The sequence below is a fragment of the Jaculus jaculus genome, chromosome 9 (genome assembly GCF_020740685.1).
Source record: "Jaculus jaculus isolate mJacJac1 chromosome 9, mJacJac1.mat.Y.cur, whole genome shotgun sequence".
Taxonomy (NCBI): Eukaryota; Metazoa; Chordata; class Mammalia; order Rodentia; family Dipodidae; genus Jaculus; species Jaculus jaculus.
In genome coordinates, this window is record NC_059110.1 from 15,361,023 (window position 1) to 15,379,522 (window position 18,500).

At 45.8% G+C, this 18,500-nt stretch overlaps 1 protein-coding gene across 1 annotated transcript in view; it reads right to left on the minus strand.

The window, feature by feature from the left end:
- Positions 1–18,500, minus strand: part of Mthfd1l (methylenetetrahydrofolate dehydrogenase (NADP+ dependent) 1 like) — a 233,366-nt gene that overhangs the window by 188,161 nt on the left and 26,705 nt on the right. The window contains exon 8 of the mRNA XM_045158475.1: positions 3,563–3,674. Within this exon, the coding sequence (XP_045014410.1) occupies positions 3,563–3,674 (112 nt within the window). The remainder of the gene's footprint in view (positions 1–3,562; positions 3,675–18,500) is intronic.

Here is an 18,500-nt window from a genome sequence, read left to right on the forward strand (position 1 = left end):
CAGTATTTACCGGGCGCTTACTATGATGTCAGGTGCTATTACGGGCACTGGACATTCAAAAATCCAAAAGAGGTGCTGCGGAGATGGCTCAGATGGCAAAACACACAAGTTGAGTTGGGATCCCAAGCACCGACAGAAAAGCAATGGTGTTGGCAGATGGAGAGACGGCTCAGTGGCTAAAATACTTGCCTGCAAAGCCTAGTGACCCCCGGGTTGATTGCACAAAGCCAGGTGCACGAAGTGGTGCATGCATCTGGAGTTCATTTGCAACAGCTGGAGACCCTGGCATGCCCTTTCTTTCTCTCTCTTTCTCTTCTGTCTTGCTGTTTTTGAAAATAAACACTGAAAATATATATTTAAAAATATATTTTGTTAGGGCTGGAGAGATGGCTTAGAGGTTAAGGACCTTGCCTGCAAAGCCTAAGGACCCAGGTTCAATCTCTCTCAGGATTCCACGTAAGCCAGATGCACAAAGATGACGCAAGCACAAGGTTACACATGAGCACTGGGTGGTGCAAGCGTCTGGAGTTCGATTTCAGTGGTTAAGGCACCAATTCTCTCTCTCTTTCTCTCTCTCTCTCTCTCTCTCTCTATATATATATATATATATTTAAGAAGCCACGCAGAATGGCTGAAGCCTGTAATCCCGGCCCTGGGGAGGCAGAGCCAGGAGGTTCCCTAAGACTTACTGCCCAGCTAGTCTAGCCCAATCAGTGGGCTCTAGGTTCACTGAGAGACCCAGTTTCAAAAATAAAGTGGAGAGTGATTGAGGAAGACACCTGTTCCTGACATCTGGTCTCCACATGCACGAGCACACATGTGTAATATGCACACACACGAGTGCTCACTCAACAAGAAAATTACTATAAAGGAACCAGGTAAATTTACAGTAAACTATTATAGTCTATTTATAGAATTACGGTATATAATGCTTTGGTCTTTATGTTCCCCAGGAGAAGTAGGACATTGAAACCTAGTGTTTTAAAATATATATATATGGTTGGGGGCTGGAGAGATGGCTTAGCAGTGAAGGCACTGGCCTGCAAAGCCAAGGGACATAGGTTCAATTCCCCAGGACCCACGTAAGCCAAATGCATAAGGTGGCACATGCGTCTGGAGTTCATTCACAGGGCTAGAGGCCCAGGCACACCAATCCTCTAACAGTTTCTCTGTCTCTGAAATAATTAAAAATAAAATATTTTTTAAATTTTTTTATTAATTTATTTGCAAGCAGAGGTAGAAAGAAGAGATAGAATGGGCATGCCAAGTCCTCCAGCCACTTGCAAATGAATTCCAGATGCATGTGCCACTTTGTGCAACTTGCTTTCCATGGGCACTGGGAAATTGAACCCAGGTCATTGGGCTTTGAAGGCAAGCATCTTAACCGCTAAGTCATCTCTCCAGCCCAAAGCCTAATATTTTTTGCCTTTTACAAAAACAAAACTACTAGAATGAAACACTAAAAATATTGAAGCTTCAGTACATAAAATATATAATGTGAAGAAGTAGAAGGATCACCCTGAGTTCAAGGACAGCCTGAGACTACATAGTGAATTCCAGGTGAGCCTGGGCTAGAGCAAGTCAAGACCATACCTCAAGGAAAAAAAATTTTTTTTTTCCAAAAATTAGATTCTCCCTCCAATCAACATTGTGTCAAAACTGTTCCAAATATGCACACTAACACAAACCAGCATGTATATATCCGTACAAACAATGAAATCATTGAGAACTGGAGAGATGGCTTAGCAGTTTAGGTGCTTGCCCGCAGAGCCTTAGGACCCAAGTTTAAGTTCCCAATAACCACGTAAGTAGATGCACATGGTGGCCCATGTGTCTGGAGTTCATGTGCATTGGCTAGGGGACCTGGCATGTCCATCCTCCTCCCCTCCCCTTTTCTCTTTCTGTAATAAGTTCTAAAAAAAGGGGGGGGGGAATAAAATCACTGGAAAGGAAAAAAGAAAAGATGTCATGACTAACTTTCCTAATCCAACTGGGATTTCAGCCCAACCTGCTACATCCATCTTGTATGAGCTAGACATTATTTTTTCCTCGGGAAAAATAGAAGTTGTATATGTGTATATAAGAAATGATATTTTATGTGTGTTTTTTTTGTTGTTTTCAGTGCAAGGAACAGAACCCACAGCTTCACGCATCAGGCACCTGCTCCACCATCGAGCTACCTACCTCTCCAGTCCCTATATAAGCATTTATTTTATTTTTATTTTTTAAGCACTTATTTTAAAGAAGTTGTGCACCATCTTTCCACTCTCTGACCCCACCCCACCCCTATTGTTCATGGCTCTGTGTGCTCTTAAAGGCCAAGCGGAGGATGAGCAACTGGGAATCCAGCTCCAGAGAGTCTCCCAGAGTTCTGCAGCCCAAGAAACAAGCTTCGGTTCCGAGAATGACTGGCCTGCTTCGTCCTGGGGACCGCTGTTTCCCCGTGTATGGCTTACTGCTGATGGGGCATCTGAAGCATGCAAGATCTCGCAGCTCAGGTGGAGCTGGTTGGAATGAGAGCCAGCAGAGGGCTCCAGCAACTTTGGGGCGTCCTCACCCAACTTGGGGGACAAAAGGCTGCTCCCCCTCCACTGCCTCAGTCAGGCCCAGCTTGGTCTTTTCTCCATACTGAAGAGTGAAGGTCTGTGCCTCCCTTAGCTACTGTCCCTCACTCCGTGCGTGCCGTGGGCTGGTGTGGCCCGGGGATTCTTAGCCTCCAAATGACTGTGTGAATCAGAGAGAGGCTGCTGCTGGCCCCCTATGGTGGGCACAGCTTGGGCTTTTCCTCCAGGTGGGTCTGGTGTGGTCCAAGGAATTCCTGGATCTCTTAGTGAAATACCATCTGAGAACAGAAGTCCTAAAACCTACTTTTTCTTCCTTTGTCCCTTTCCTCTCCTCCCTCCCCTCCCTTCCTTCCCATCTTTCTCAGGCAGGTTATCAGGTATCCCAGCTGGTCTTGCACTCCCTAGGTAGCCAAGGAGGACCTTGAACTCCTGATCCTCCTGCCTCCCCTTCTCAAGTGCCAGGATTATAGGCACACACTGCCAAGCCTGGCTATACAGTACTATCAGGTTGAACCCATGGCTTCATGCATTCTAGGCAAGCACTCTCCCGATCAAGCTTCACTTCCCACCCCTCTTTCAGTTTCTAATGGTGATTTTCATCCTGTCGGGGGTAACCCTAAGGAAGTGCTTCAAGGAGTCACTGTGAGAGGAAATGCTAAGACTCCTCTGCAAGAAAGGGTTCTGGGAGAAGCCACCATTTCTAGTACGCCTCTCCACATCTAGAATGGCTGCTTGTGGTCACAGGTAACGTGACAATCAAACACCACCGTAGGTCAGATGGGAACGTCTGAGCATGAGACGGGAGAGGGAATCACCTTTGCAGAGACTTGTGGCTTCCCCATGCCCACAACAGGAACCCGGTATCAGGTCCGCACAAAAGCAGGCCCATCAGCAGCGTGGGACTCCTGTGCTCCACGCAGTGAGCAACGTGGTCGTTGCCCCCAACATCCAACCGCCTCAGCCAGCAGCTGCCCATGGAGATGGAGGCATTTACTTACCTGAAAGGAAGTCATGGAAGCAATTCAGAACGACAGTGTCTTGTTGGATCCAAGTGGCGGGAATCTCTTCAGGCTTGGGAGAGCCTAAGATCACAACGTCAGCCTCCTGGAGCTAGAAGGGGGAAGGGGACACCACACGCATGAACTGATAGCATGAAGTCTCATGACCGCCCCATGTCTGATGACTTCAAAAGCAACAGACAGTAATGAAAGATGTAGGGTTCACTTCCAAAAGACAGACATGGGCAGAGCTATGTACAAATTAGTTTGTTAGTACGAGCATCCACAACAAACATCCTGAAGAGAAAAGATAACAAGGTATATTACTTTCTCTTGTCCCCCCTCTCCCTCCCACCGAACCCCTTCTTTTCAAGTAGCTCTTCTATTTTTGTCTTCATTTTAATTTTATTTATTTATGAGGGAGAGAGGATGTGCATGCCAGGGCCTCTAGGTGGCATGCACCACCCTGTGTATCTGGCTTACGTAGGTACTGGAGAATCGAACCTGGGTCCTTAGGCTTTGCAAGCAAGTGCCTTAACTACGAAGCCATCTCTGCAGCCCTAGCCCTTCAATTTTGATCTTTTCCCCCCTCCTCCGCCATTCATGATGGAATGTTAATGGGCCCAATGTTGTGCAGGCCTTGTGCAGTTAATGACCAGGGCTGTGAGATCACGCGGGCTCTGGCCATCTCACATCATGTCTGGAGGACAGCAGGCCACCACGCTTCTCACCATACTCAGCTCGTACATTCTCCAACTGTAAAAAGAAGCTTCTCTAAACGAAGGTGAGGGCTTGAGGAGACAGTGCAGTGATTAAAGGCCCTTGCCTGCAGAACCTGCCGGCCTGAGTTCAAATCCCCAGCCACTTACATAAAGCCACAATTGCACACGAGATTCTGGTGCATGCACACAAATAAATAACTATAAATAAAGGTGAGAACATCACTAATCTAAAGGCATGGACATATCCATTAACCCAAACAACAGTACTGGCTTCCCTCGTAACATTCTCAAACCAGTCCGTAGAGTTTGCTGCCAAGTGCCTTAACCACTGAGCCATCTCTGAAGTCTGTAACTTCTCTGTTAGGGCCTAGGACCTCCTCAGTCACAGGCTTTTGACTACGTTTTCAGTACGAGGCATAAAAAAGCCAACTTTGAAGGCTAACTTAGGAGATCTCTGATGAATTAGGCCATAGAAGAAAAAAAAAATCACTTATAGTACCTCAGTTTATGATAAAGAAGATCCCATCGCAATGGCCCCTTGCTGAATCTGCAGACTCACGATGTTTGAGAGAAAAGAGGGTTTGAGATGGCTCTGAGGATGAACCGCTCACAGCTCAAGCTGGAGGACCCAAGTTCAATCCACAGACTCCACATGAAAAGCAGTAATAAGCCTTGGGGCTGGAGGGTTAGAGCTGAGGCTTAGAGCTTAAGGCACTTACATAACTGCAAAGCAAAAGGACCCAGGTTCGATTCCCCAGGACCCATGTAAGCCAGATGCACAAGGCGGCCCATGTGTCTGGGGTTTGTTTGTAGCCTATTATCTCTCTTTATCTGCTTGCCTCTATCTATCTTGCAAATAAATAAATAAACATAAAACACTTTTTTAAAAAAGCAGTGAGCCTTGATAGACTTTTCCAGTCCTAGCATGCTAACAGTGGTGGGGAGATGGGAGACAGAAGCAGGAGAATTTCACAGAAGCTCAAAGAAAGCCCAGCAAACAGCAAAACAAGCAGGCGAGGGACTAACCCAGCGGTTGTCATCTGATCTCCACACATGCACACAAACACACACACACACACACACAATTTAAAAAATAAAATATAGGGCTGGAGAGATGGCTTAGTGGTTAAATGCTTGCCTACGAAGCCTAAGGACCCAGGTTCAAGGCTCGACAGGACCCACATAAGCCAGATGCACAAGGGGGCGCACGCATCTGGAGTTCATCTGCGGTGCCTGGAGGCCCTGGCACGACCATTCTTTCTCTCTCTATCTGCCTATTTTTGGGGGTGGGGGTTCAAGGTAGGGTCTCACTCTAGCCCAGGCTGACCTGGAATTCACTATGTAGTCTCAGGGTAGCCTCGAACTCACTGTGATCCTCCTACCTTTGCCTCCTGAGTGCTGGGATTAAAGGCGTGTGCCACCACACCCGGCTTCTATCTGCCTCTTTCTCTCTGCCTGTCACTCTCAAAAAATAAATAAATCTTAAAAAATAAAATATAGTGAGGAGGGAGGGAATTACCATGGGATTTTTTTTATAATCATGGAAAATGTTAATAAAAATTTAAAAATTAAAATAAGTAAATAAATAAATAAATAAAATAAAAAAAATATACAACCCCCTGCTGGAAACAACTGCCTAAATAACCACTCTTCTAATGCTATAGGGTCATAAAATGGCCAAACTGTACCAATCCTAACCACTCCCCTCCCCAACACTCTGACCCAAACAGGCTGCACACCCCCTCTACAGACAGATTTAAAAAGCATCTAACCTTTTAGGTGATGTTATGTTTAGGGAAACAAAAGTGCTGTGGTGGGAACAGGACTTGAAACATCTGATTCCAAAACCCAGTTCTCATTTACATATGTAAATGACGTCATTAATCCCACCCTAGCAATCCTCACAAGAAATGCTAATGATTCAAGCTTGCTGAAGACCAGCAGGTAAGAAATGGCCATTCTGTTAGATTCTCATGGGCAAGAAAGAGCAGCAAAACCAAAACGTGTTAAAACACCTATAAAAAGGAGGTCCCTGCGAGCAGAGCAATGGTGAAATGTTCATTTTGGAAAAGGTCAGGGACCACAGGTTCTCACGTGTCCCCTAAGAGTACTCAGGTTCTGACACGTGGTGCCTTTGATACAACCTGTTCTTTTCATTACCTATAAATCTTGGGGATCTCATTCCGGCCCCTCAGTTATGTACCTACACACATCTTTAAAGTGGGCTGTACTAATAAGCAACTGGGGGACAATTAACCCCACAGAGAAGAGACAATCTCCTCTTCCCTTAGCAATGATCACACGGTTGATGCTAATTCTTTCTGGAAAGAAAAACTGCAAGATGCTTAAATCAATAAATAACCCACCAAGGACGAGGGAGGACTTTAATGAGCCCAGATTCAAGGAGAATTATCGTCTCACTGGCTGTTCCTGCTTCCCTCTTTCCACATGGGAAAGGCCCTGGCCAGAGCTTGGCTTGAAACTTTACCTCATAACAAAATATTGCTTTCTCTACGGAGACTGGAGTAGCTTAAAGTGAACCACCCACTCCTCAGGCAGAGGACCAAATGTTAAAACAATAGTTAGGACACAGATACATATACATAAATGTGGAGCATGTGGGGTGCTGTGGGGTTCAGATAACATGAGAACTATTCTGCTACAAGTTAATGACTCTTACAGGGAGGGAGCAAGAGTTGGAATGTGAAGAAGAAAAGGAGGAGAGTTGTTATGTGGAAAGTAATTGTATTTAGCAAATGTATCACATTTACGGAGGTTTCAAGTAGAGAAAGAACAGCCCCAGCCTTTTGGCTAGAAGAGAGACATTAAATGTGATTTGAAAGGGCATCTGTAGGAGTCTCAGGTATGAGACTTACATACATACAGACATCACATACGTACAATCATACATACCTACATGCATGCATACATACATACAAACCGGAAAAAGTTTTAAAAAGTTGCATGAGGGGCTGGAGAAATGGCTTAGTGCTTAAGGCACTTGCCAACAAAGCCAAAGGACCCTGGTTCAATTCTACAGGACCCATGTAATCCAGATGCACAAGGTGGCACATGCATCTGGAGTTTTTTTGCAGTGGCTGGAGGCCCTGCGTGCCTGTTCTCTCTTTCTCTCTCAAATAAATCAATCCCATTCTCTCTATCTCTCTCTGCTTGCAAATAAAGAATTAAAAAAAAAAAAAAGAATCATAAGTAACCCCAAGGAAAGATGTTTTTAAAATAATGATAACCGAAATTCAAGTATTTATTTATTTAGTGAAAGTCCTTATTCACCTCACATTTCCTGAGGTAACAGAGGGTTTGAAGATAAAAATCCAGCCCCAGACTGCTCAAGATTTTAGAAGTTGGGATTTTTTTTTCCCTTTTTTTTTGGTTTTTCGAGGTAGGGTCTCAGTCTGGTCCAGGCTGAACTGGAATTCAGCATGTAGTCTCAGGGTGGCCTTGAACTCATGGTGATCCTCCTACCTCTGCCTCCTGAGTGCTGGGATTAAAGGTGTGCGCCACCACGCCCGGCTTTTGCCCAAATTTTTATTAACTACTTCCATGATTATAAAAAATATCTCATGGTAATATCCTCCCTCCCCCCACTTTCCCCTTTGAAACTCCATTCTCCATCATATCCCCTCCCCATCTCAATCAGTCTTTTATTTTGATGTCATGATCTTTTCCTCCTCTTACGATGGTCTTGTGTAGGTAGTGTCAGGCACTGTGAGGTCATGGACATCCAGGCCATTTTGTGTCTGGAGAGAGCACGTTGTAAGGAGTCCTACCCTTCCTTTGGCTCTTACATTAGAAGTTGGGATTTTCAAGATGGGAGAAATGTAAGGTAAGCCAGATATTTGAGGAGAAAACAGCACCTGTTTGATTTCAACTTCTTTTCTTTCTTCCCTGTCTTGGAAAATAAGATCTAGTAGTATTTAGTAGCTGGACCAACAAGTGGCATTCTCAGCCCCTGGGTGCCAGCCAACCAGCTATCACAGAGAACAGGGCGCTGGGGGAGGGCGAGGACCCACAGCACTCATGTGGCCCCTTGTTTTTAACTTCTAGAAAATTGGGACACACTGGTTTATGTGAGCCAGCTTCAGTGCCTTTATGGCCCCTACGAGGTTCCATAGTCCATATTCACAGATCCTGCACAGCACTTAGGAAACAGAAACACCCTTGAAAATTCTGTGTAATACAAACTGCATAAACACCTCTTGGTAACATCCTATTTTTGGTGCGTGTGTGTATGTGGGGGGTGCTTTTCTGCTTTAGAAAACATCACTTTTCTTTGCTATCACAATTTCCAAATGTGTGGATATTTAAGTATCAGACAGTGGTGGTCAGAACAGCCTGTTGTAGGCGTGACCTCAAACCATACATGTATTTTAGAAAGTTCTCTGGAGATTTGAATGGGCAGATAGATGGAGTAAAGGAGAAAATGTGATACTGAGATCTCCAAGGAAGTGTCCTGTCCGGGTCTTGAGGCCCAAGATGAGCCAGGAGCGGGAGAAGAGAAGCTATCAGGTTTTTACCTCTCTATAGAATGGAATGGAAAACCAGCAGCTTGGGCAAGATTCTCCAAGAGAACCAAAGAGTTCAAGTGCATCTTTAGAGAATACTGATTTTTTTCCCCCTGAGGTAAGGTCTTACTCTAGCCCAGGCTGAGGAATTCACTCTATTCTCAGGATGGCCTCGAACTCATGGCGATCCCCCTACCTCTGCCTCCCGAGGGCTGGGATTAAAGGCGTGCGCCACCACACCCGGCTACAGAATACTGATTTTAATTGCTAAGAGAAGAGCAAAGGATGGAGACAGGTCGTGGCTCTGCAGTTCATAAAGGGCACGACAGGGCAGGCTAATGCAAAGAAATATGTGAACAGGTTTAAATGACCCCCAGTGGTCACGCAAGCTGGAAACCAAAACTCTATTCTGGTATTTGGGAATTGATGGGTGACATTGCCACCGCAACCACATCTGGTACATACTTCCAACTTGAGTCGTGTGCCCACACAGGGAGGTTTCAAACAGGTGTGGGTTTTCATTAGCAGGGTGCTCTCCTTATTCATAGAAATCTCAAACTTAAGAATGTCTCCTATTTTATTGCAAGTTAACCAAACAACCACCCTAAAACGACTGCCCCACATCTATGAATCGATATCCACACACTTCCCTGCGACAGCCAGAATACTCCCAAAGAGGAACATTACAAACTCTAGAATGTCAGGCCATCAGATGGTTTCATTCAGATGCCGTCATACTTTGGCAAGATAAGAGGATGAGAGTCGTAGCAAAAGGTATTTCCCCCCCCTCTCTCTGCCCACCCAGTGATCTCACCCCGGGAGAATGTTTTTTTTTTCCTTTCAGGAATTGAGTGTATTTCTTCCCCCCACCCCATTCTCACTTATGATCAGTAAAACAGATTATTGGCTTTTAAAATTATAAGATTCCTCAGGGTTATTCTGTAAATCAATATGACCGCAAGCCAAATGGACAACCGAGAACTATGATGACATCATTTATCTACCAAATTTTCCCCACAAAGGATAATAAACGACCATAGTTTTTCTAAATGTTCCCAACTTCAGCTCCTACTTCATTCTACTGCTGAACGTACAAGAGAGTAACTAGTATATTCACCGGTGTTCAAAACACTCGGAAAGACAGCGAATCCTTCACGACGGGTTTTATGCATTCAGGAGTTAGACTCTGGCTAGGGATGTAGCTCAGTTGGTAGAGAACTTGCCTAGAATAAATGAAACCAGGCTTGTGGCACATGTTGGCAATCCCAGCTCTTAGGAGATGGACGCAGGAAACCTGGAGTTCAAGGGCATCTTCAATTTCTAAGATCAGCGTGGGCAGCATGAGACTTGATCTCAAAAATTAAAGGAAGCCGGGCATGGTGGCTCACGCCTTTAATTCCAGCACTCGGGAGGCTGAGTCAGGAGGATTGCTGTGAGTTCAAGGCCACCCTGAGAATACAGAGTGAATTCCAGGTCAGCCTGGTCTAGAGACCTGCCTTGAAAAACAAAACAAAACAACAATAATGATGATAATAAATAATAATAAAAATCCCTTCTAGAGAGGGTGGGAGGATGCAGGGCTCTTCCATCCTGCGAAGACCCCAGTGCTGAGCACGGCAGGGGCGATGCTTCCCTAAGCCAGTCCCGCTCTGCAGAAGAGCCCGCAGGTGTCCTCGTGATGTGAACCGTGAGCTCACGCTCAGCTCACACTCCCACTTATGGAAGGAGCTGTGGGAGAAGCGGCTTTCCACATTCAGACATCACTTTTCCCCATCAGATTTCTGCATTCCAGTTTCTGGAAGGAACTCTGCGGGCCTCAGCTGCTCCCCTGAGCAGAGAAGAAATCCAGACACAGTACAGGTGGAGTCATGCCACCTGGATTCAGGTCCAGACTCCCTTATCAGCACGGGTCAGGACGCAGGCTCTGCGGGGGGGAGAACGCCTAGCATCCAGGGATATACTGTGAACAGCACGCACACGAAAGTCTGGCAACGGGAGCTCTACGCCCACAGTCTGTTTGTTAAAGACTGATAAAGACGATGCACTGGAGAGTCCCATTAAAGTTTCTCATCCTGCATCTTTAGAGAGCGTTCTAATGTCATGCCTGGGAAACACATTCCGTGTTCAAACCAACCTTTGAACATTTGCAATACAGCCCACTGGGAGAGAAATGAGGATGTCTTGCCTGCAGGATATAAGGAGGGCATTTCACAGGGGGAGGGGGACTATGAGGGAAGATGGAGCTAGATGACATTTTCATTACATTTTGCCCTCACAGATCTGATATCTGATAAATACATCATTTGTCCTAAATGGCAGTTTCTCTACTCATGCTGAGCCATCCAAGGCTAATCAATCCTGTAATTTACATGGTCCCACTTAATCCCACACCCATTCATTGCAATATATTCTCTCACAAATCCCATTCTTAGCACTGCAAAATAGCCTGGTGTTTTGGTCTTTACCAATGTTTTATTTGCTCCCAATCTGGTTGTTAACAAATTGTGCAATTATCAGGCAAAATACAACAAACATCCAGGGCTGGAGTGATGGTTTAGCAGTTAAGGTGGCTTGTCTGTGAAGCCAAAGAACCCAGAATCGATTCCCCAGGACCCATGTAAGCCAGATGCACGAGGTGGTGCCTGCGTCTGGAGTTGGTTTACAATGGCTAGAGGCCCTGGCAAGCCCATTCTCTCCCTCATCTGCCTCTTTCTCTCTCTGTCTGCCTCTCTCTAAAAAAAAAAAAAAAAAAAAAAAAAAAAAAAAAAAAATCACTGTGAGGCCATAAATATCCAAAAACCTGCCAAAGAAAGCTCAGGGGCCAACATCATGCCAGTCCATTAGAATCACACACTGTTGAGCATACCAGGCTATCTACTTGACATAAGACTGTGGTACCCAGATGAGCCCGGGGCCATTCTCTCCTTTCCACCCATCACAAGGTGGTAAAAGGCATCGAGGTGACAAGGCTTTCCTGTATGTCAGCATCCCTGATCAGATGCCACCCCTACCGTCTCCATGGATGCACAACATCTCTTATGAAGAGGCAGCCTGGAGGGCTGGTAAGGGCCAACGTCTTGGGAAAGGGGCAGCATTTGGTCTCTTTCAGCTTGTTTCTCTTATAAGGATGTCCCAGGGGTTATAAGCAGTCAGAGTAAAACAATAGCAATCTCAAGTCAAGTTCAATGGCTTGGGCCCGCATTTTGCCAATGTGCCACAGATGAGTTGGGAGGCCCATTGGGTTTAGAGATTAGACTTTATTTTATTTATTTATATGAGAGAGAGAGGGAGGGAGGGAGGGAGAGGGAAAGGGAGAGGAAGAGGGTGAGTGAGCACCAGGGCCTCCACCACTGCAAACAAACTCCAGACACATGCACCACCTTGTGCATTTGGCTTATATGGGTCCTAGAGACTTGCGTGTATGCTAGGCAAGTGTCCCACCACCGAGCTACAGCCTAACCCCTTCACTAAACTCAACTGAACAGTTGGTTGTTACATGTATATTTCAGTGTTTTCCATGGCGAACCTTTCCAAGAGCCCACACAGCCAGAGCCTGTTCTAGTAGATTCCCCAGGGCACTAGCCTAGGCCCGGGATATCTTTGTGCTGCTCTTTTCCCCAAGGCAGGGTCCACTGATCCAGGAGTATGTGGCTCACCTATTACCATGGATCCAAGGAGGGCTAGAATGCTGCCAAGAACACATGGCAAGAGCCATCCTTCCAAATTTCTTACAAAATCACTTGGAAAGACCGGGCATGATGGCACGCACCTTTAATCCCAGCACTTGGGAGGCAGAGGTAGGAGGATTGCCATTGAGTTCGAGGCCACCGAGACCACACAGTTAATTCCAGGTCAGCCTGGACCAGAGTGAGACCCTACCTCAAAAAACTAAAAAAATAAAATCATTTTAAAAATTCACTTGTGAAGAGTGACTATTCTATCACATCAAGCAGACGGACAGAGGATAAGGTATTGTGTTGACAATACTGGAACCAGAAAGGCAAAGTGTGGTAAGATGGCAGCTTGGAACACGCTCTATTAAGAGAGAGGGGCTGGGCTGGAGAGATGGCTTAGCGGTTAAGCGCTTGCCTGTGACGCCTAAGGACCCTGGTTCGAGGCTCGGTTCCCCAGGTCCCACGTTAGCCAGATGCACAAGGGGGCGCACGCGTCTGGAGTTCGTTTGCAGAGGCTGGAAGCCCTGGCGCGCCCATTCTCTCTCTCTCCCTCTATCTGTTCTTCTCTCTGTGTCTGTCACTCTCAAATAAATAAATAAATAAATAAGAGGGGCTAATAGCAATACAAGGGATAAGCACGGAGAGTCCAGACCTTACTTTCTATTTTGTTTCATCCTCAATAACAAAACAATAATGAGAATGAAAGCTGACGGTTCCTAAGACTCACCACGGTATGACTTATCTGCCTTCTGGCTAAAATTAAGGATCTAAGATTCCCAATGGGGGTCACTATAAGCAAGAAGGACTTGGAAAGAAAATGTGCATCGATTATTAAAAAGGACTTTCTACTAAGTGTGAAAATGTCCAATGTATCAGTTCTCTAGAAAATCTTGCCTCTTCATTCTCCTCAGAGTCAGGATGAGACGTACCCAAAAGGAGAGTCCAGGTGATTTATTTCCATAATAAAAAAGTACTTTGAAAAATGTCTTTGTTTTTCAAAAATACAGATACAACTAGCAAACGTCTCTATGACAGCTGTGAAAACATTCAACTGCCCATGAAGGCATTTTCTCTTTCCACCCCAGCTGTTCAGCGCAGGGAAAGCTGTATTTTCCTCTTGTACCGTGTTTCCAAGTTGAAAATCCCGAGCTTTACAGTGAAAAAATAGAGGCTGGAGCTCAGCACTAGCCAAGTTAGGCAGGCACAAGGTCTTGGGTTTGATCCCCAGTAGTACAAAAGAAAAAAAAACAGGAAGAAAGAGAAAGGAAAAAGTGCAAACGGTTTTGGTTGAATTTTCTTGAGTAGGCTGTCACCATGTGGTGACCAGCAGAAAGGCACGTGCTCTGCAGTCCCAAACTCCTGAGCTGCCTTAATAGCAGTAAGAAAGAATCCCACTGCCACTCCATGGAGACACCCGCCCTTCCTGGAGGACTCACCCCCCAACCCCACACCCCACAATTCTCTCATAACAATGTGATGAACAGGCATTTTCACATCTCTGTATATAAGAGCCGTGGCGGGTGGCTCAAAGGATTGATACTGAATTTGTTGTCTTTTATATCTTCCCTGGCATATTCAAATTGCAGGCATTGCCACTCTTAGGTTTGGCGCCAACACTAAGGAAAACAGAGGTCAGATGAGCACGTGTTTGGTGACACTGCCACCCTGTATCTGACATCCAAGAAGGCTACCAAATGACTAATGGGTGGGTAGACCCGCTACACCGACAGATGATGCAGCTCCCGGGGAAGATTCCATCACACCACTCAGGATGGCACATGATCTAAAACTTGCACGTTGCTTATTGTGGATCTTCCCACGTCATATTGTCAGATAAGTAGCTGAAATGATGACGTGAGATAGCAATGCCAATGAAGGGGAGGCCACGGTGACTCGTCCTTCAAGCAGTCATTTTACGCCACCTGGCTTGAGGCGTGTAAGCTTCGCGGCTACTTTCTAAAATGAAAAGTTTTAAGCTGGAGGGATGGTTTAGTGGTTAAGGCGCTTGCCTGCAAAGCCTAAGAACTCAGGTTCAATTTCCCCAGGACCCATGTAAGCCAGATGCACAGGGTGGCACATGCATTCGGAGTTCCTTTGCAGTGGCTGGAAGCTCTGGCACGCCCATCCTCCCCTCCTCCCCCTCTCTCATCTGCCTCTTTCTCTCTCTCTCAAGTAAGTAAATAAAAATAAAATATTTTTTAAAAAAGCTTTATGAAGTATTTTGGATGTGGAAATGTACAAGAATAATATAAAACATCTGGAAACTCATTGCCCACATGAAGAAAATAGGCTCGGGCTGGAGAGATGGCTTAGTGGTTAAGGCACATGCCTGTGAAGCCTAAGGACCCAGGTTCAATTCTCCAGGTTCCACGTTAGCCACATGAACAAGGTGGTACATGCATCTGGAGTTTGTTTACAGTGGCTAGAGGCCTTGGTGCGCCCATTTTCACTCTCTCTCTTTCTGCCTCTCCCCTCACCCCCAGTTTCTCTAATAAATAAATAAAAATAAATTTAAAAAAAGAATATTTGGACGGGGGTTAAATGTTAGTGGTTAAAGGTGCTTGTTTACAAAGCCTATTGGCCTGGGGGTTCAATTCCCCAATGCCAATGAAAAGCCAGATGCAAGGTGGCATGTGCCTCTGGAGTTTATGTGTAGTTGCAGGTATGCCATCTCTCTATGCTGGCAAATAAATAAATATTAAAACAAGAAATAAGCCGGGCGTGGTGGTGCACACCTTTAATCCCAGCACTTGGGAGGTAGAGGTAGGAGGATCATCATGAGTTCAAGGCCACCCAGAGACAACACAGTGAATTCCAGGTCAGCCTGGACTACAGTGAGACCCTACCTCGAAAAACCATAAAAAAAAAATAAAGAAGGAGAAATAGGGGCTGGAGAGAAGGCTCAGCAGTTATGGTACTAGCCTGCAAAGCCAAAGGACCGCGGTTCAATTCCCCAGTACCCAGGTAATCCAGATGCATCTGGAGTTCATGTGCAGTGGTTGGAAGCTCTGGTATGCCCATTCTCTCTCTCTTCCCCTCTCTCAAACAAATAAATAAAAATAAAATATTTTAAAACAAGAAATACTTTCACTGTTAAAATGGAGGGCTCTGCAACTGGCTGTGGCAATTAGTGCATGACTTTGATCCCAGCACTTGGGATGCAGAAATAGGAGGATCTCTTTGAGTTCAAGGTCAGCCTGGGACTGACTCAAGGCTGAGCTCCAGGTCAGCCTGTGTGGGGCACTGCCAGGCACAAGCTGGAGCCTTCAGGAGAGGGGCCTGAACTTCCATGCATGGCCAAGGACCCCGGGGCCACAGGAGGCCATTCCTCTCCTCCACGCCCCGCACACCTGAACTTAGGCTTTCCCCATAGCCCTGTGACCTGTGGCCAGTTGATTAGGAAACTCCTTATCAACCAGTACCTTTACACAGCCCATCCCCAGACCCTAGATCATCTGACTGCCCTCCCCCTATTGCCTAAGTGTGGAGTGAATGTTCCCATGTGCTAATTACGCATCAGGAATGAACCTGGTACATCCAATTCCCTTAGGACCTTCCCCCACTCCCCCACCCTCAGATGCTTATAAGCCCATTTTCCTGACAATAAACTGAGAGAGCTCTTCACTATCTCCTGGGAGTGATTCTTTCTCTCCTCATGTGCTCACCCACCCCAATTGCCTGGGCGCCTCCGGGGAAATGATGGAGCAAGAACCCAGGAACCCACAAGATTGAACTAGAATAAGACCCTACCTGAGAAAAACAAACAACAAAAATTAAGTACGTAAATGAATCCTCCAAACTCAAACATTTTATGTGGCCCAGGTCAACTTTGAACTCATGACTCAGGTCAGGCTGGCCTTGAGTTTGACACCTTTCTGACTGGGAATCCTGAGTTCTGGGATTACAGAGGAGAACCATCATGCAGGGCTTAGCTCCTTAAGGACTTTCCCCTAGATTTCTCAAATAACTTCCTTTCTTAACTGTAAGTAGTTAACTCCTACTAAAACTGTTAAGTGCAGCACACTGGCTATTACCATTAATTTAAGTCTTAGTAAAAAGTGCAACACACACCAGACATGGTGGCGCACGCCCTTAACCCCAGCACGCAGGAGGCAGAGGTCAGGGGATCGCTGTGAACAAGGCCAGCCTTAGACTACGGAGTGAATTCCAGGCCCGCCTGGGCTAGAGTGAGACACAGGGCTAGGGAGATGGCTCAGTGGCTAAAGCACGTGCTATGAAGTCTGGAACCAGAGTTCAGATCTCCAGAGCCCGTGGAAAGCTAGGCAGTACACATGGGCCTGTGATTTCACCACTCTACAACCATGCGAAGCAGAGTCCAGAGAATTCCAAAGCTCAAGGGCCACAGCTAGTCACAGTGGCAAAAACAAGAGATCCTGTCTCAAGCAAAGTGAAAACCAGGAGCCAGTATCACAGCTTGTCCTGACCTCCACATGTGCAAACACACACACACACACACACACACACACACACACACACACGGCAACACGGGCTGAAGAGATGGCTTAGGGCTGGAGAGATGGCTTAGCGGTTAAGCGCTTGCCTGTGAAGCCTAAGGACCACGATTCCAGGCTCGATTCCCCAAGACCCACGTTAGCCAGATGCACAAAGGGTGCACAGGTCTAGAGTTCCTTTTCAGTAGCTAGAGGCCCTGGCATGCCCATTCTCTATCTATCTGCCTCTTTCGCTCTCTTTCTGTCACTCTCAAATAATTAAATAATAATAAAAAAAAAAGAGATGGCTTAGCAGTTAAGGTGTTTGCCTGCAAAGCTAAAGGATTCCCAGGACTCAGGTAAACCAGATGCACAAGGGGGCACACGCATCTGGAGTTCGCTTGCAGTGGCTGCAGGTCCTGGTGTACCCATTCTCTCTCTCTCTGCCCCTTTCTCTCAAATAAATATATTTTTAAAAATAAGAAATAGGCAACACACTAAATATTTACATGGTACAATCCAGTAAGTGAGGAGAGGGAAAGACCACAGTGAATTATAAGATCGAGTGTTCTTATTCTCCAAGCCCCAAATACAAGCCAGGCAGTCAGCTCAGTGCTGTCCAGGGATGGCCTCTTCTGGCCTCCACACAACCAATTTAAGACGCACTATGGTGACCACTACTGCGGAGTGCAAAATAAAGGCCTCATCAAAGGTCCTTATCAGTGAATGGTACCCAAGGATGACTCCAGAAGAAAGCAGAATTGGGGACAGAGACTGAGGTGGTGATCAAGAGAAGGACTGCAAAGGATGGGAAGGAAAGCATCTTGCCTGCTCTCCTCCCTTCCAGGATGAAGGTATGTCACGTCCTTCCCACTCCTCCCAAATCGTGTCCAAAGTTATACGAAATCCCAGGCTGGCTGGGGCTCCACTCATCTCTCCAGTACTCTAGTTTGAGCCTTTGATGGAGAAACACAATGATAATAAAATAATAATAATAATAATTTTACAGGAGTTAGAGAGATGGGTCAGTGGTTAAGATGATTTGCCTTACAATCCCTAACAACCCAGGTTCAATTCCCCAGAACCCACGTAAAGCCAGATACACAAAGTGGTGCATGCATCTGTTTGCAGTGGCTAGATAGAGTCCCTGGTGCACCCATTCTCTCTCTCTCTCACCTTGCAAATAAGTTAAATTAAATTAAAATTATTTTACTATTAAAAAAATAGCCCCCAGACACAAAATGGCCTGGATATCCATGACCTCACAGAGCCTGACACTGCCTACACAAGACCATCATAAGAGGAGGAAAAGATCATGACATCCAAATAAAAGACTGATTGAGATGGGGAGGGGATATGATGGAGAATGGAGTTTCAAAGGGGAAAGTGGGGTAGGGAGGATATTACCACAGGTTATTTTTTATAATCATGGAAGTTGTTAGTAAAATTTTGAAAAAAAAAAATTCCGAAGGTCCTTGGGTCTCCTTTATTCAGCACATCTTATCCCAGTATACCAGTATATTGTTTTCTGGTCTCCCAGTTCCCATAATTTCTTTGTTTTACTCTAC